We start from the raw sequence: 17,705 nt of genomic DNA, 5'->3' as shown, positions 1-17,705 counted from the left end.
GCATCACAATCATTGCCCACTGCTTACATGCAGAAGGCTTCTCTTTGGCTCCCAGTAGTGGGCACAATGAGGCCACTTTCATCCAACTGTAATGCCTGTCGGTGTATGCGTAATTAATGCTTACAGCCCAATAAATTTAACACCTCAGCACAGTAATCATCAGTTGCATTTAGGAGCACTGATGACAGCAACTATCATCACCTGAAGATGCCAAACACGTGCTTCAATGAAATATTGTGGGATTTGCATAGTGTTACCCCACAGCATACACGAGAAGTGTATTTGTATACAAGAGGCTGATCTACCCAAGGAAAATCCTGTGATGGGTCTGGACCAGACTGTACTGGGTGGGTATACCAGACAGGTCTTGTACCTGGATCTTTCACAGTGGTGTGGTCCACACAGCAAGAGGGTGGGAGCATGTGTGGCATAAGGATGGTCTAGGTTATCATGTACACTCGGTGGGTTGCTAATACCACTTTGGGAGGGGTGGGAAGGATTGGTTGGTTAGTTTAAGGATTAAAGGGACCAAACTATGAGGTCAGTCTCTCCTACTGCAACACACAAGTCAACAAAACTACACACCAAAGAACAGCCTAGTGCGTGTAACTGAAGGGAAGAAAACCCCAAGGTCTGTTGAAAGTCAACAAACACTAGGGAAAGGAACAAGGAAGAAGAAAAGGGGGAAAGTCAGAAAGGCAAGTGATCCAGGGATCAGCAGAGGTCCTCAAGGGCAGAAACTGAGATGAGGGACATACCACCCCTCCCTCCCCCACCCAGACCAAAGGCATCCCACCCAACAATACACAGTAAAGACTAGCAACATGAACACGGCACTGTGAGAAGCACAGGAAAATGGAGAAGAACACGAAATCAGACAGAGAAAGGTTCCAAGAGCGAAAGAATGGGTAGGGTGAGGGCTAGGGCAGACTATCAAGCCCAAAGAGCCATTGCCCGGTCAGGGCAGAGAGGGCAACAGGGCGTTCTGCCATCCTCTAAATGAGCCGACAAGGCTGAGGTGTCTTCTCTTAGAGAGAGTGATCAAAACTCCCTTCACAAAAAAACAGCTGAAGCATCATCTGGTAACAACAGGGGTAACAAGTCAGGAAGATTAAAGAGTCCCCCAAAAGGTGGCTAGGTTAGGACAGTTCAACAAAATAAGGACGACTGTCAAATTGGTGCAACAAAGACAGTGGGGGAGATAACCATGAGTCGCCAACTAAGTACGGCTGATGTGGAGCCAACATAGGACAATGGAGTCCTTGTGAGAAGGCTGCATGGAGGACCTCCACAAATTAGTGGTCTCCTTTATCACCCATAGTTAGTTTGGTAAACTCAGCGTATGCAGTTCCATCCTCCAAATCCTAAGAACCTGATGGTATAATACCAATCAAAAAGGTCCAGTGCCATATTACCAATCGCAAAAGATGGCTTGCCAGCAGCCAATTTGACCAGTCTGTCAGCGAGTTCATTCCCTGGGTACAGACAAAGGCCACCGCGCATCTAAACTGTATGAGGGCAAAAAGGGTATCTTGGATAGTCAGGACCACGGAATGGTGAGGGTAACAATGGTCAAGAGCTTGTAAAGTACTCAAGGAGTTGCCACAGATGAGGAAAGATTCAAGAACAGATTTGCTCAAGAACACAAGAGATGGCTACTAACACCACAGTGAAAACACTGCAGCTGTATGACAAGGAATGAAGCTCGGTACATCCCACATGAATGTAAGCAAAACTAGTGTGACATGCAACCACTGAACCATCAGTATAGACTACTTCTGAACCCCGAAATGTACCGAGAATGGAGAAGAATTGGCAGCAGAGCGCCTCAGGCAGGGCTGGTCTTTTGGATCTCATGACAGGTCAAGACAGAACTGTGGGCGATGGATGCACCACGGAGGTGTATGTGAATGGGCCCAGAGAAGAAGTGTTACAGGGGAAAGATGGAGTTCTGAAAAAAGGGAGTGGATGTGGATAGTGATTGTAACCCCAGACATAGGCTGTCATTGTGGGAGGCAGATCTCTGTACCTGGAAAGAGAAGTAGTTTGGGTACTCTGGGTAGCAGTAGATGACTAATACATAAGCGATCAATGCTTACTGGTGCCAAACATGCAATGATTGAACCCCTGCCTCTCCTGGGAGGCTGACCACACAGTTCATCCCAAAGACAACAGTTGCCAGTCATACCCCACCATGGTGTATCAGGTTCACCAATATAATGTCGAAGATGACACCAAACTGTATGCGAGACTCCCATAATCTAGATGGGACTGGACCAGCACTTTGTAGAACCATAGCAGAGTAGAGCAGTTTGCACTCAAGTTGTTATTGCTTAGGCATCAAAGAGCATTGAGATCTGGCCAAAATGTCTTCTTTAGTTAATGAAGATAGGGAAGCCATGTCAATCAAGCATCAATGCCAGTCCTAAAAAAGAAAACAAAAAGTATTGAAGAGTCCATCACACTGAGGAGCTGGCCATCTAGGTACAGATCCAGATGGGAACGCTGGCAGCTGAAAATTGGAAGCTATCAGTAAGAACCCAAAATTGCACTCTTTGTATTGCTCCCTGCAGTCCACAGTCAACAATGCCCATCATGGATGAATAAAAATAAATACAAAAGTCATCAGCATACAAAGAGGGAACATAGGTCCCATAGCTGCCACCAGACCACTGATAGTCACTAAAAAGAGAGGTGCACTCAAAACAGAACCCTGTGGAACTCCTTTCTCCAGCAGATGGGAGGTGCTACAGGAGGTGCCACCCTGTACCTGAATAGCGTCACATGAAAGAAAATTCTGGATAAAAATCAGGAGTGAGCCATGGAGACCCCACTCATGTAAGGTGGTTAGGATGTGGTGGCGCCATGTGGTATCATAAGCTTTATGCAGGTCAAAGAAGACTGCAACAAGGTGTTGCTACTGGGCAAAAGCCATTTGTATAGCAGACTCCAGGTGAACTAAATTAGTTGCAGTAGAACAACCTTATTGAAAACAACCCTGGGTTGAAGCCAAAAGGTCCTTGGATTCATGGATCCGATACAGCCTTTGACTCGCCACACATTCAAGTAACTTGCAGAGGAGATTGGTTAAATTGATAGCTATCCATCTGAAGAGGTTGTTTACCTGATTTCAAAACTGGAATAATGACTCTTTCTTGCCAATGGGAAGGGAATTCTCCTTTGCTTCAGAGACAGTAAAAAGGGAAAGTATATGATGTTGGCTAGCCACCAATTAGTGTTGAAGCATTTGGTTGTGCACTCAGTCCAATTCAGGAGCCACGTAAAGGCAGGAAACAAGAGTGCTGGTGAATTCCCACTCACTAAATGGAGTGTTTCAGATCTCCAGGCGATGGAAAATGGAAGATAAAGGAAGTCGTTCCAGACAGTGTTTGAGAAGACGGAATGTGGGCAGATAGTGGACCGACGCTGAGGCCTAGGCGGAATGCTGAATAGAATGCTCAGCTATAGAGCCCGCAGACTGGTGAGGATAACACCATTCAGGAAAATTCCCGGGACACCTGTTGGAGGATGGTGGCCAAAAATGTGCCTGATCTTTGCCCATACCTGCGAAGAGGGAGTACGCTGCCCTATGGCAGTGATATATTTCTGGTATTTAATTAAATATCAGGCATGGGCATGAAGTTGTTTAACGGACAGGAGGTGGTCGAGAGACAAGTGCCATTTGTAGCATTGGAGAGCCTGATGGCTCTAGCGATTTCAAGGATCCATCAAAGGATATTCTTCCATATGGGAGACACTGAGGAATAGAGAATCGCTGGAGCAGCTGCGAAAAGGATGGTGTTGGTCAAACTTTGTACGGACTTATCAATGCCATCATATGGTAGAATGGTTGAGATGGCAGCCAAGGAAAAGGCATCCCAGTCCACATTGGTAAAGGACAACCTGGAAGGGCACCCAGGCGAGTGATGCTGAAGAAAAGATAGCTGTTGCACAAATCGTCATGAACTCCCCACTGAAGTATGAGGGAGCTTCAGGGTTGAGGAGGCACAGATCCAGTCCTGCCAGAAGGCTTCAATAATCTAGCCCTGATCAGTGGTCAGAGAACAACCCTAAAGAGGGTCATGGGCGTTAGAATTCCCAAGGAGACTGAAGGGAGGAGGGAACTGTTGAAGGAGGGCAAGAAGAGCAGGAAACATAGGAGTGAAATCTGTGGGGAGATAAAAACTGCAAATTGTTACTGCAGAATCTAAATGGGCCCGAACAGCCACCACTTCCAGTGCTGTTTGAAGAGGAATCCAGGAACTGACACTGTCCGTATGGTCCAATCTGCAGACACCAAAGGAGGTTCACAAAGGGGCAAACTGGTTGTGACAGAAGGCATGGGAACCACGAAGAATCAGCAAATGAGTATTCATGAAATGAAATTCCTGCAATACAATACAAGCTACAGAGTAGAGAAAAAGAAGAGACTGCAATTCTGGAAGGTGATGATAGTAACCATTATTGTTCCATTAGAGAAGAGTAGTATGAGTGCCAGGTCAGAATCAACCATCGGGCTGTGTCGGAGTGTGTCACTAGTAAGGGTGGAGTGACATCCATCAATGTAATACTGAGCCCAATTTAGAGGGAGGGGGTGACACCCTCTGGGATGTAGGGTGGGCCTCATGCCAAGACATACACAAACTTCAGTTTCTTCTTAGGAGAGTGTGAGGAGGTGTGTTTGGGAAGAGAGCAAGTCGCAGCAATATCTGGGTCCAAAAGAGAATGAGTGGTCCTGAGGCTCTCAGGGCACGGTTCCTGCGTCCAACTCAAAGTAGCAGGCTTCTTGTCTTGGAGAAGCCAGGGAGAGGGGTTCCTAGAAGCAGCTCCATCCCCAGCGAGTACCAGAGAAGAGGTTTTTTTCTCTGGTTGAGGAGAAGGAGCAGCTCTGTGAAGGAAGGGAACAGGAACTGCCATGGAGGAGGAAAGGGAAGGGGGACAGGATGGAGGCACAGAGAAAGCAGGAGGATGAGGAGGAAAGAACACAACAGAAGCAAAAGTAGATGTTAAAGAAACTAGGTGCTGACAGACTAATTTCTTTTGGACTCAGAGGAGGATGGATGGTCAAGAGTTTTGAGTTCCTCACTCTTTCTTTCTGTTTTATGGATCAGGCAATATGGCGAGCAAGCAGAAAGTGGTCTGGAACAGTTCATGTACTTGGGCAGTGGGTGCAAGGACTCCCCATATATAGAGAGTGGCCGCAGGTGCCGCAAATAGGAGTTGCCTCCCATCGTGAAGACATGACCGAGACACAGGAAATGGTACATGGAAGGTGGGCTATAGGATTTCAAATCTCAACAGTAAACTGTAACTTTGACTTTTTCCAGAAGGTATTCCCTTCAAAAGCCAGGATGACTGTCCTTAGGACCTCTCTGGACTTGCCAGACAAAATGAATGCCATGTTGTGCCAGATCAGTTCCAATTCGTCATCAGATTGGAGGAGCAGATCCTTGTGGAAAATAATGCTCTGGGTCATATTTAAGGACTGGCGAGGAGTAACACCCACTGGGATGTCTAAGTGCTCAGAAGAACAAAGGGAAACTGACTGACTGACTGACTGACTGACTGACTGACAGAAGAGGTTTTAATCAGTAGGGAAACTGACTGCATTTTACCTAGGGAACAAACTTCCCCAAACTTACCTCCAATGTGTCCTACAAAAAAAGAGCAGTTATACAGCAGCGAAAGTCCATTACTGCACATTAAAAAACCAAATAACAGGGAAAGGGTTTTGCCACAAGCTGTCAATCCTTGCCCTTCTTCCAGGGAGTGGCCAGGGAGGGGAAGACTGATGAGGTAAAATTAGGAGCAGAGAGTGAACAAGCAGACATATATCAGTCTGCTTGTGTCTGTATATGTGTGGATGGATATGTGTGTGTGTGTGTGCGCGTGTGTATACCCATCCTTTTTTCCCCCTAAGGTAAGTCTTTCCACTCCCGGGATTGGAATGACTCCTTACCCTCTCCCTTAAAACCCACATCCTTTCGTCTTTCCCTCTCCTTCCCTCTTTCCTGACGAAGCAACCGCTGGTTGCGAAAGCTAGAATTTTGTGTGTATGTTTGTGTTTGTTTGTGTGTCTATCGACGTGCCAACGCTTTCATTTGGTAAGTCACATCATCTTTGTTTTTAGATATAATGTCTATAATTGTGCGGTTTTTGACGTGACAGAGGCCTGATGTTGGATTGCATGGAAATGTGAGAGTAGGCACACTCGCTGTCAAGTTTCATGCCGATCACATCTGACGATCACAAGAGAGAATCACCATTATGTGTTCCAACCACACTGTAAGCCCTTCACACCTAAGCCCAGCATCTGGGAACAAGTAATGGACACCGTAAAACAATCTGTGCCATCCTGCACCATCAGTTGGAGACTAGCAGCAGCTGGACTTTGGAATTAACATATAGTGTGTATGCTCCCATTGACATCACAACACAAACAGCTGCATATGGAGTAGTGCTGCAGTTGGGAAGCATGGAGTGCCAACAAGTGACATTGCATTGGTTTCAGCAATTAACTGCAGTTACGCACTATCCTGGAAGACCATCATCGGTGAGTATGGTGACAACCTAACATGAGCTCTCATTTCTCCAATGTTTTGGAGAGGCACAACAATGTTGCTCTTGGCGTCACGGTATGAGGAGCCATTGGGTGTGACATCAGGCCACAACTGAAAGTGGGCGAGAGAACTCTGATGGCACAACAGTTAAGTCACAGACATTTTGTGTACTCATGTGTTATGTCTCATGCAACAATACTGAGGTACTATTTTTGAACAAAAAAATGCTCGTCCACACATGGCACGTGTCTCTATGAACTGTCTGCATGTTGTTGAGGTACTCACGTGGGTCACGAGATCCCCAGATAAGTCCCTGACAGAACCTCAGATGTCAACGCTGGCCCAGTGCCCGTATCCAGGATATGAAGTGCCAGTTACAAAAATGTGTGTTTCAGGAGAGAATGCAACAGCTTTATGGCACCCTTCCCAACTGAACCAATGCATGTGTTTAGGTCAGCAGTGTACAACATCCAATTGATAAAAAAATGGGCTCATACTACAAGTTCTTTGTAAATTTGACTTGAATTTTGTAATCACTGAAATAATGTTGCATACCATCTCAACCCCTGCGGTTTCATTTCAATCCCTTTTTCCCTGCTTGACTTCTTTTTTTCAAGCAGTGTAAATGCAGAAAAGCATCAAATAAAATTGTTGACAGTACGAAAATCCAACTGCACGTGTAGGTACGGCAAGTTTTCAAAAAGTAATCTGCAACAACACTGGACACTCGAAAGTATAGTAGCAAGGTAGTTCTGGTAGAACAGATGCCAAAAAGTAAGTGAACACGTACTATTACTCACAGTAATTTCTAAGACTGAAAACACATTGCAAGAATGTTAGGGGTATAGGGGAAAAAAATCAATGACTGTTGCCCATTAATGTGCATCTACCATTATGGAAGGCCCAATAAAGCTACTTCTGCACTCTCAATGCTGCAGTAATACCTATATCACAATTCTGCACTGGTAAATATGGGCTGTCATCCCAAGTGATTTTTTTTCCTCCATAAAGTGCAGATATATTATGTATTACATTATTACCTTTGTAATCCTTGATCTTGTTCTCTGAGAAAGTCTATTCCCATTATAGTCTGGGCATTCCAGTTCCACACCAACATCCAAACAAAGTAACTCACGTCCATATGCAAACTCATTTTTACCTGTTACGGGGAAGAAGACCAAAATAATTATACACGTTGAATTTAATAGTGAAAATAATCAAAATGAAAATGCTCACTAACTCATGCTATGTTCCTACCAAAAGAACTGAATATTTGCTGAACATTTCAGACACAGGAAAATGATGTACAGAGGAAATATGGGAATTTCTTATCCAATGTACTTAATGAGTGTAGTAGAGCTAATCACTGAGAACACACAAAGCATAAAGTAGGACATGTGCAAACAACTGTTGATACAATAAAAACTACCATTGCAAAAGTGACATTAAAATCTGTAGGTTGGCTACAAATACTACTGCGCCTTCCCTCAATATATACCAGGTGATCAAAAAGTCATATAAATTTGAAAACTTAATAAACCGCGGAATAATGTAGATAGAGAGGTAAAAATTGACACACATGCTTGGAATGACATGGGGTTTTATTAGAACCACATCTACCGTTATCGAGCCTTTTTTCTTCGAGGAAATGCGTGATTCTGGTTTTGTAACTGCTACCGTGATGGATGAGAGGTACGCCGATATGTTACAGAATCGCATCATCCCCAGCCTGGCTGATAAACACCTGCTGGAACGTACAATGTTTATGCAGGATGGCGCTCCACCCCATGCTGCTAGATGCGTGAAAGAACTCTTGCGCGCGTCGTTTGGTGATGATCGTGTGCTCAGCTGCCACTTTCGTCATGCTTGGCTTCCCAGGTCCCCAGACCTCAGTCTGTGCGATTACTGGCTTTGGGGTTACCCCCTGAAGTCGCAAGTCTATCATGAGTGACCGACATCTCACCATAACTCCGGACATGCTTTACAGTGCTGTTCACAACATTATTCCTCAACTACAGGTATTGTTGAGGAATGATGGTGGACATATTGAGCATTTCCTGTAAAGAACATCATCTTTGCTTTGTCTTACTTTGTTATGCTAATTATTGCTATTCTGATCAGATGAAGCGCCATCTGTTGGACATTTCTTGAACTTTTGTATTTTTTTGGTTCTAATAAAACCCCACGTCATTCCAAGCATGTGTGTCAATTTGTACCTCTCTATCTCCATTATTCCGTGATTTATTCAGTTTTCAAATTTATACTGACTTTTTGATCACCCAGTACAATTATTGTTTGGCTATCCTGTAAGTCTTCAGTTTTATCATTAATTTGATTTTTCTTCATTCATTACATTTACTTATTGCATTACTTGGTTTATACTATGCAGATAAATTTTCAGGAAGGTGGACTGAGTTGAGACATTTCAGGCAGCAGAAGAAGTTAAGAACTAATTCCGAATATGGTAATAACTATCACTTAGATTAGATTAGATTTACTTTCATTCCAATTGATCCGTAGTGAGGAGGTCCTCCAGGATGTGGAACATGTCAGAAAAACAACAATACATGACAAATATTTACAACTAAAACAAATAAGCTAATGTACCATTCCACAGGTCCCAAGTGGAATGATCGTCATATTTTAACTAAGAGTCATTTTACAAATACTAATGCACTGAATTTAAAATAAAAAAGTTTTTTATTTATTTATAAGGTAATAAACATGTAATACAACTACTGAAATACTTATTTACAATGAACACATTACTGCACTGAAATGGTGCAGAAGTTAGATTATACTTACACACAACCACACACACACACACACAAATTTTCAGTGAACACATTACTGCACTGAAATTGTGCAGAAGTTATGTTGTACTTGTATACAAATCAGTTGGTTTTACTAAGAAATTCATCAATGGAGTAGAAGGAGTTGGCCACCAATAAATCCTTTAGGCTTCTCTTAAACTGAATTTCATTGGTTGTTAAGCTTTTTATGGCTGCTGGCAAGTTATTGAAAATGTGTGTTCCTGAATAATGCACACCTTTTTGTACAAGACTAAGTGACTTTAAATCCTTGTGAAGATTATTCTTATTTCTAGTATTGATTCCATGAATTGAGCTGTTGGTTTGAAAAAGTGATATATTTTTAATGACAAATTTCATTAAGGAATAAATATATTGGGAAGCTGTAGTTAGTATCCCTAGTTCCCTAAACAGGCTTCTGCAGAATGTTCTTGAGTTCACACCACATATAATTCTTACTGCACGTTTTTGTGCCCGGAAAACTTTAGCTTGGCTTGATGAATTACCCCAAAAAATAATCCCATATGACATTATGGAATGAAAGTAAGCATAGTATGCCAGCTTTTTCATTTTTATATCCCCTATGTCTGACAAAATTCGCATTGCAAACAGAGATTTGTTAAGACGCTTCAGCAGTTCTGTGGTGTGTTCCTCCCAGTTGAATTTATTATCAAGCTGTAATCCCAAGAATTTAACACTGTCCACTTCTTCTATCTTCTTGTCATCATATGTTAGACATATACTCTTGGGACACCCCTTACAAGTTCTGAACTGCATGTAGTGTGTTTTTTCAAAGTTTAGTGACAAAGCATTGGCTAGGAACCAGTGATTAATGTCCACAAATATTTTATTGGCTGATCTTTCTAAGACTACACTTGATTTGCTATTTATTGCAATGTTTGTATCATCGGCAAACAAAACAAACTTGGCATCTGGTAATGTTACTGATGAAAGGTCATTGATATACACAAGGAAAAGTAAGGGCCCCAAAATGGAACCTTGTGGGACCCCACATGTAATTAGCTCCCAGTTGGATGATGCCTGATAGCTTGATACATGTCTCTTTCCTAATAACACCCTTTGTTTCCTGCCAGAGATATAAGATTTGAACCATTTTGCAGCATTTCCTGTTACACTATAATATTCTAGTTTACTTAAAAGGATATTGTGATTTACACAGTCAAATGCCTTTGACAGATCACAAAATATACCAGTTGCCTGCAATTTTTTGTCTAATGAATTAAACTTCAACACACTATTAGTCCTCATGAACACTTTATTTTTAATCGGTGATAATTTTACATGAAATTAGCTTCATCGTATATAGACCACAGTAGGGTCATTAAAAAGTAAACAGTAAAGATACAGTCTCAAATACTAAAATCAAGATTGTTCATCTCAAGTGAAAGAATACAGCTATAATCTTGTATATTAAAATCAACATTGTCCTTATGATAGAACCCTTTTATATTTTAACTTACGTTCTTTCTTGTGCCTGTATCTACATATACACTGTGCAAACCGCCATATAGTACATGGCAGAGGTACATTTTACCAGTATTAGTCATTTCCCTTTCCTGTTGCAGTTACATATAGAGTGAGGGAAAAATGATTGTCTAAAAGCCTTCACATGAGCTCCAATTTCTCGCATCTTATCTTCATGGTCCCTATGCAAAATGTACGTTGGTGGCAGTAGAACAGTTCTACAGTCAGCAAAAAATGCTGGTTCTCTAAATTTCCATCCATAATGCCTAGCAAAAAGAGTATCATCTTCCTCCCAGGGATTCCCATTTTAGTTCATGAAGCATTTCCTAATACTTGCAAGCTGAGCAAACCTACCAGTAACAAATGTAGCAGCATACCTATGAACTGCTTTGATGTTTTCCTTTAATCCAACCTACCAAGGATCCCAAACATTCACACAGTATTCAAGAATGGCTCACACTAGAATTCTATACACCATCTTCTTTATGAATGAGCTACATTTTTTCCAAAATTCTCCCAATAAAATGAAGTCTAGCAAATGTCTTCTCTATTACCAGCCTGACATGCTCACTCCATTTCATGTTGCTTTGCAACATCATGCCTAGATATTTAATCACTGTGACTGTGTCAAAGCTGTATTTGAACAATACAGCACTGTTTTTCCTACTCATCTACATTAACCCACATTTTCCTACTTGTAGAACTACCTGCCACTCATCACATCAATTAGAAATTTTATCTACATCATCTTGAATACTCCAACAGTCATTCAATGATAACACTTTCCTGTAAAACATAGCATCATCAGCAAACAGATTTAAATTGTTGCTCATTATATCTGTCAAATCATTTATGTATATAGAGAATAAAAGCAGTCCAATCACACTCCCCTGGGACACTCCATGACATCCCCGTCTCTGATGAACACTTGCTGCCAAGGACAGTGTACTGGGTTCCATTACTTAAGAAGCCTTTGAGCCAATTACATATCTGGGAACTTAAACTATATGCTCAGGCCTTTGTCAACAGTTTGCAGCGGGGACCACATCAAACACTTTCCAGAAATCTGCCCGTTGCCCTCCATCCATGGGTTGTAGGATATCATGTGATAAAAGGGCAAGCTGAGCTTCGCTCGATCGGTGCTTTCTAAAACCATGGACAGAACCTTTTCTGCCTCAATGATATTTATTATAGTCGAACGCAGAATGTGTTCAAGAATTATGCAGCAAACCAATGTTAAAGATATTCATCTGCAATTATGCCGGTTTCTTCTCTATCTTTCTTATATCCATGAGGCATTTGCACTCTTTTCCAGTTGCTTGTGACTTTTGCTGAGTGAGAGATCCATGATTGTGCAAGCAGAGTAAGGGACCAATGCCACAAAGTAGTCTCTGTAAAACCGAATTGGGATTCTATCTGTAACTAGAGGCTTATTTGTTTTCAACTCTTTCACTTGCTTCTCTATGCCACAGATGCCTATTTCCATGCCATCCATGTGGGAATGTTTATGAAAAAAACAACAGTATGTTTGTATCATCCTCCTGCATGAATAATTTCTTAATCGTCAAATTCAAAATTTCAGATTTGTCTTCTATTGCCACCGCAGATTGGTCAATGAGCGGATGAGACGCCTTCGACCTGTTTAGTGATTTTACACACGTATAGAATTTTCTTGGAATCCCAGCACGAGCTTTTGCTGAGATATGACAGTGAAAGTAGTTGTATACTTCATGCATTGATCTTCTTATGGTTGCATAAATTTCTGCTAACATTTGCCTGTCAACATCTGCTCATTCTTTTTAGAACTGAGTGTGCAACAACGTTTCCTCGGCATTTCCTTTTCATAATTAATGCAATTACTTGGAACATACGTCTCCAGAATGTGATTTACAATCAGTTATGTCCTCTCATTGTCTAAGTTTGATGCTAACAACTGGTTATCTATTTTTTCTAGAAAAGATACTATCCTAGTCTTCTTGATACATTTATTAACTTTCAGAACCATCTTCGCTATGATGACATCATGATAGCTAAACACTGTCTGTACACTAACTCTGTCAATAAGGTCAGGCCTGTTTGTAGTTACAAGGTCTAAAATATTTGCATTAAGTTTGAGTTGTCTAACTACTTGTTCAAGGCAGTTTTCAGAAAATGAGTTCAAAAGTATTTCACAAGACTGTCGTCTATCTGTCCCACCTGCAGTGAATACATAGATGTTCCAGTCTATACGTGGTAGATGTTGCCTCCAACTAATACTGCGTGATCTGGGTATTTCCATGCCACTAAACACAGAAATTTCCTAGAATGATTCTAAAACTATTATGGCAGAATCAGGTGGCCAATAAAAACACCCAACAATGAACTCAAGGTCATCTAGGCCTGCTACCATTGTCCAGATAACTTCACAGGGCATATTATTTTTATTTTAATTGTTTTTAATGACAAGGACTGAGCAGAGAGGACACCTGGTAAACATTTTGAGGACATTCACTTAGCATGAGTTTGCTGCTATTGCTAGCCTGTGCCTTAGTTCTAGTGTTGTGTTTGTGAAATGTTTCCCTGGCAACACTTTCCTTAATGTTGTTTCTGACAAAGAGTGCAGACACACAGATTTAAAGATTCACAGCTGTTAGTATCCTAAATCTAGTAAGAAAGAGGGCAAGAGTACTCCACAGGACCAGCCTTGCATATTGGACATATAATGTTTTTCTTCTTTTAAAATGTTACTGATGTAAGAGGAGTGTCCCAACATGAGAAGGCCATATGAAATATGTGACAAAGAGCCCAAAATATGTCCTACAGAGATAATTATTAATGACCATATCTCTCAGTTTACAAATGAAGGAGGACATTCTTGAGATATTTTTACAAACTTGGTTGACATGCCCTTCCCAAGTAAGTTTGGTGTCAATATGTATACGTAAGAGTTTGACACATTTATTTTCTACATTATTAGACAATAATAACACCTACATCTACATGACTACTGTACAATTCGTAAGCAAGTGCTTGGCAAAGGGTTCGTCGAACCATCTTCAAGCTATTTCTCTACCATTCCACTTTCCAACAGAACGCAGGAAGAACGAACACTTAAATCTTTCCATGCGAGCTTTGATTTATCTATTTCTATACTTTGCAAACAACCATGAAGTTGATGGCAGAGCAATACATAGGGGGTTGTAGTATATTCCTACAGTAATCATTTAAAGTTGTTTCTTGAAACTTTGTTAATAGACTTTCTTGGGACAGTTTACTTTCATCTTCAAGAGTCTTCCAGTTCAGTTCCTTCAGTACCTCTGAGAGACTCTCCCATGGATGAAACAAACCCGTGACCATCCATGCTGCGCTTCTGTATATAAACTTAGTATCCTCTATTAGTCCTATCTGTTTTGGGTCCCACAAACTTGAGCAATATTCTAGAATTGGTCACACGACTGATTTGTAAGCAATCTCCTTTGTAGACTGATTGCTCTTCCCCAGTATTCTACCAATAAACCGAAGTCTAGCACCCGCTTTACCCACGACTGAACCTATGTGATCATTCCATTTCATATCCCTAAAAAGTGTTACAACCAGGTATTTGTATGAGTTGGCCAATTCCAATGTGACTCATTGATATTATAGTCATATGATACTATGTTTTTTCATTTTGTGACGTGCACAATTTTTCATTTCTGAACACTTAAGAGCAAGTTTCCAATCTCTGCACCACACTGAAATCTTATTAAGATTTGAATATTTATGCAGCTTCTTTCAGATAGAACTTCATTCTAAGTAATTGCATCATCTGCAAAAAGCTGATTTCACTATTGTTTCCAAGGTCGTTAATAAACAGTATGAACAGTAAGGGTTCCAACACATTTCCTTGGGCACACCCGAAATTACTTCTACATCTGACAATGACTCTACATCCAAGATAACATGCTATGTCCTCCCTACCAAAAAGTCTTCAATTCAGTCACAAATTTCACTTGATACCCCACATGGTTGTACTTTTGACAATAAGCATAGGTGTGATGCTGAGTGAATTGCTTTTCAGAAATCAAGACATACTGCATCTACCTGGTTGCTTTGATCCAGAGCTTTCAGCATGTCATGTGAGGAAAGTGTGAGCTGGGTTTCACATGATCGATGTTTCCGAAATCCATGCTGGTTGGCACTGAGGAGGTCATTGTGTTAAAGATACCTCATTATATTTGACCTCAGAGTATGTTCTAAGTTTCTACAACAAATTGATGTCAAGGATATCGGGCAGTAGTTTTGTGGACCACTTCTACTGTCCTTCTTGTAAACGGGTGTGAAGTGTGCATTTTTCCAAGAGCTGTGTACGGTTTTTTGTTTGAGAGATCTATGATAGATTGTAATTAGAAAAGGGGTCAACTCAGCTGCAAATTCAGTATAGAATGTGACAGGGATTTCACTGGGGCCTGGAGCTTTGTTCAATTTCAATAATTTCAGCTGTTTCTCAACACCACTGATACTTATACTTGATCCATTCATCTTTTCAGTGGTATGAGGATTAAATTGAGGCAACTCTCCTGGGTTTTCCTTTGTAAAGGAACATTTGAAAATGAAGTTAAGCATTTCAACTTATGCTTTTCTACCCTCAATTTCAGTTTCCGTCTCATTCGCTAGGGACTGGACACAAACTTTGGTGCCACTAACAGCCTTTACATATGACCAGAATTTCTTTGGGTTCTGTGTTAACTTCTTGTTGTGGTCTTCAGTTTGAAGACTAGTTTGATGCAGCTCTCCACGCTACTGTATACTGTGAAAGTGTCTTCATCCCTGAGAAACTACTGCAAATTAAATCATTCTTTGATGTTTCAGACCCAACCGATCCCTTCTTCTAGTCAAATTGCGCCACAAATTTCTTTCCTCTCCAATTCTATCTAATACCTGATCATGTCATCGACCATAAGTTACTGCTTAGGAAGTTATATGCCTATGGGATACGTGGAGTTGCCCACAAATGGTTTGAATCATATCTGTCAGACAGGTATCAGAAGGTGGAGATAAGCCAGGCAGATAGGACATATTCATCAAGATTCGAGAGAGTTTTGTATGGAGTACCCCAGGGATCTGTATTAGGGCCATTACTGTTTTTAATATTTATCAATGACCTACCAAGTCAACTATCTGAAGCAGAGGCAGTACTGTTCGCTGATGATACAAGTTTGTTTGTTAAAGCAAATAGTGAAGCTGACTTACAGGAAAATGTCACATTAGCAACAGACGAAGCAGACAGATGGTTTAATGAAAACAGACTCATTGTGAATGCCAAAAAAACAACGTGGATCAACTTCAGACATATTACAAATAAAATAAAAACTAACCTTACAGTAGAACTGGGTAAGTGTAAGATTGAACAAGCATCATACACTAAATTCTTGGGAGTATGGTTTGATGAACACTTAAGATGGGAAAAGCATGTAATATCATTGAACCAAAAATTAAGTCAAACATGTTATATGCTTAGAATGCTTAAAAGCTCATGTAATATTAAAACAGTGTTATGTGTTTATTTCTCATTCATGCACAGTTTATTAAGATACGGCGTACAGTTTTGGGGGAACACCAGTCTAACAAAACACTCATTTAGACTACAAAAGAAGGCAGTCAGAATAATAAAAGGTATAGGATATAGAGACTCTTGTAGGCAAGCTTTCAAAGAATTAAAAATCATGACACTACCATCTTTATACATATATGAAAGCATATGTTTCTTAAAAGAACACGAGGAATTTTCTACATTAAACAGAGAATTTCACAACTACGAAACAAGGAATAGGAATGATTTCCACAGAGAAATTCATAAAACAGCTATGTATCACAAAAGTGTACTATACCAACCCAAAATCCTCTACAGTGCTCTCCCCAAAGAACTAAAAATAATACCAAAACTGTACGTATTTAAAAGAGAATTAAAAAACATGTTATTGAGCAATAGCTTTTACAGTATTGAAGAGTTTATGAATCGTTGACAATAAAAGTGCAGTTAATATTTCCCTGGCATGAGAAATATGTGTAATTGCTCACATTTAAATACTTGCCGTTTCTATGAAATTGTGAAACGGTGTTAATGTAAGAATGTAAATAATCTTTGATGTGAGAATCCCTAGCTTTTTTTTTTTTTTTTTTTTTTTTTTTGGTACGTTGTTATCCTACTTGTATATTTTTATGTTAATGTTCTAAAAGTTCTATTAAAATTGTAATGTCTAAGTGACAAGTAAATTCAATTACAAATTTTCATGTATATGTATTTTAAACTGTAATGTTTATTGACAAGTCCTATGTCATTTCGATGATGTACTACAAGGACGCTAATAAATTGAATTGAATTGAATTAGTTACAACATCTACTCATCTAATCTTCAGCATTCTTCTGTAGCACCACATTTCAAAAACTTCCATTCTTTTATAAACTATTTTATTGTCCACCTTTCGCTTTCATAGATGACTACACTCCATGTAAATATTTTCAGAGAAGACTGCCTGACACTTAAATCTATGCTCGATATTAAATTTCTCTTCTTCTTATTTTATTACAATGACCATTTCTCCCTATGTAGGTGGGGTGTCAACAGAATATTTCCTCATTTGGAGAGATAATAGATGACTGAATTTTCATGAGAAGATCCTGCCACAACGAGAAACACATTAGTTTTAATGATTGTTACCACAATTTTCATATCATGTCTGTGACACACTCAACCCTGTTAGGCAATAACACAAAACGAGCTGCCCTCCTTTGAACTTTTTCTATTCCCTCCATCAATCCTATCTGATGCTGATTCCACACCAAACAGCAGTTCTCTAAAGATGACAGACAAGTTTAATTCAAAGAGTC

The 17,705-nt window shown here is 40.4% G+C and overlaps 1 protein-coding gene across 1 annotated transcript in view; it reads right to left on the bottom strand.

Moving 5' to 3' along the window:
- Positions 1 to 17,705, bottom strand: part of LOC126175230 (FAST kinase domain-containing protein 5, mitochondrial) — a 48,075-nt gene that overhangs the window by 10,299 nt on the left and 20,071 nt on the right. Inside the window, exon 2 of the mRNA XM_049921864.1 lies at positions 7,601 to 7,719. Coding sequence (XP_049777821.1) covers positions 7,601 to 7,719 — 119 coding nt within the window. The remainder of the gene's footprint in view (positions 1 to 7,600; positions 7,720 to 17,705) is intronic.

Source organism: Schistocerca cancellata, chromosome 3 (assembly GCF_023864275.1).
Source record: "Schistocerca cancellata isolate TAMUIC-IGC-003103 chromosome 3, iqSchCanc2.1, whole genome shotgun sequence".
Lineage (NCBI taxonomy): Eukaryota > Metazoa > Arthropoda > Insecta > Orthoptera > Acrididae > Schistocerca > Schistocerca cancellata.
The sequence above is the reverse complement of the archived record's forward strand: the minus strand, read 5'-3'. Positions and strand labels throughout refer to the sequence as shown.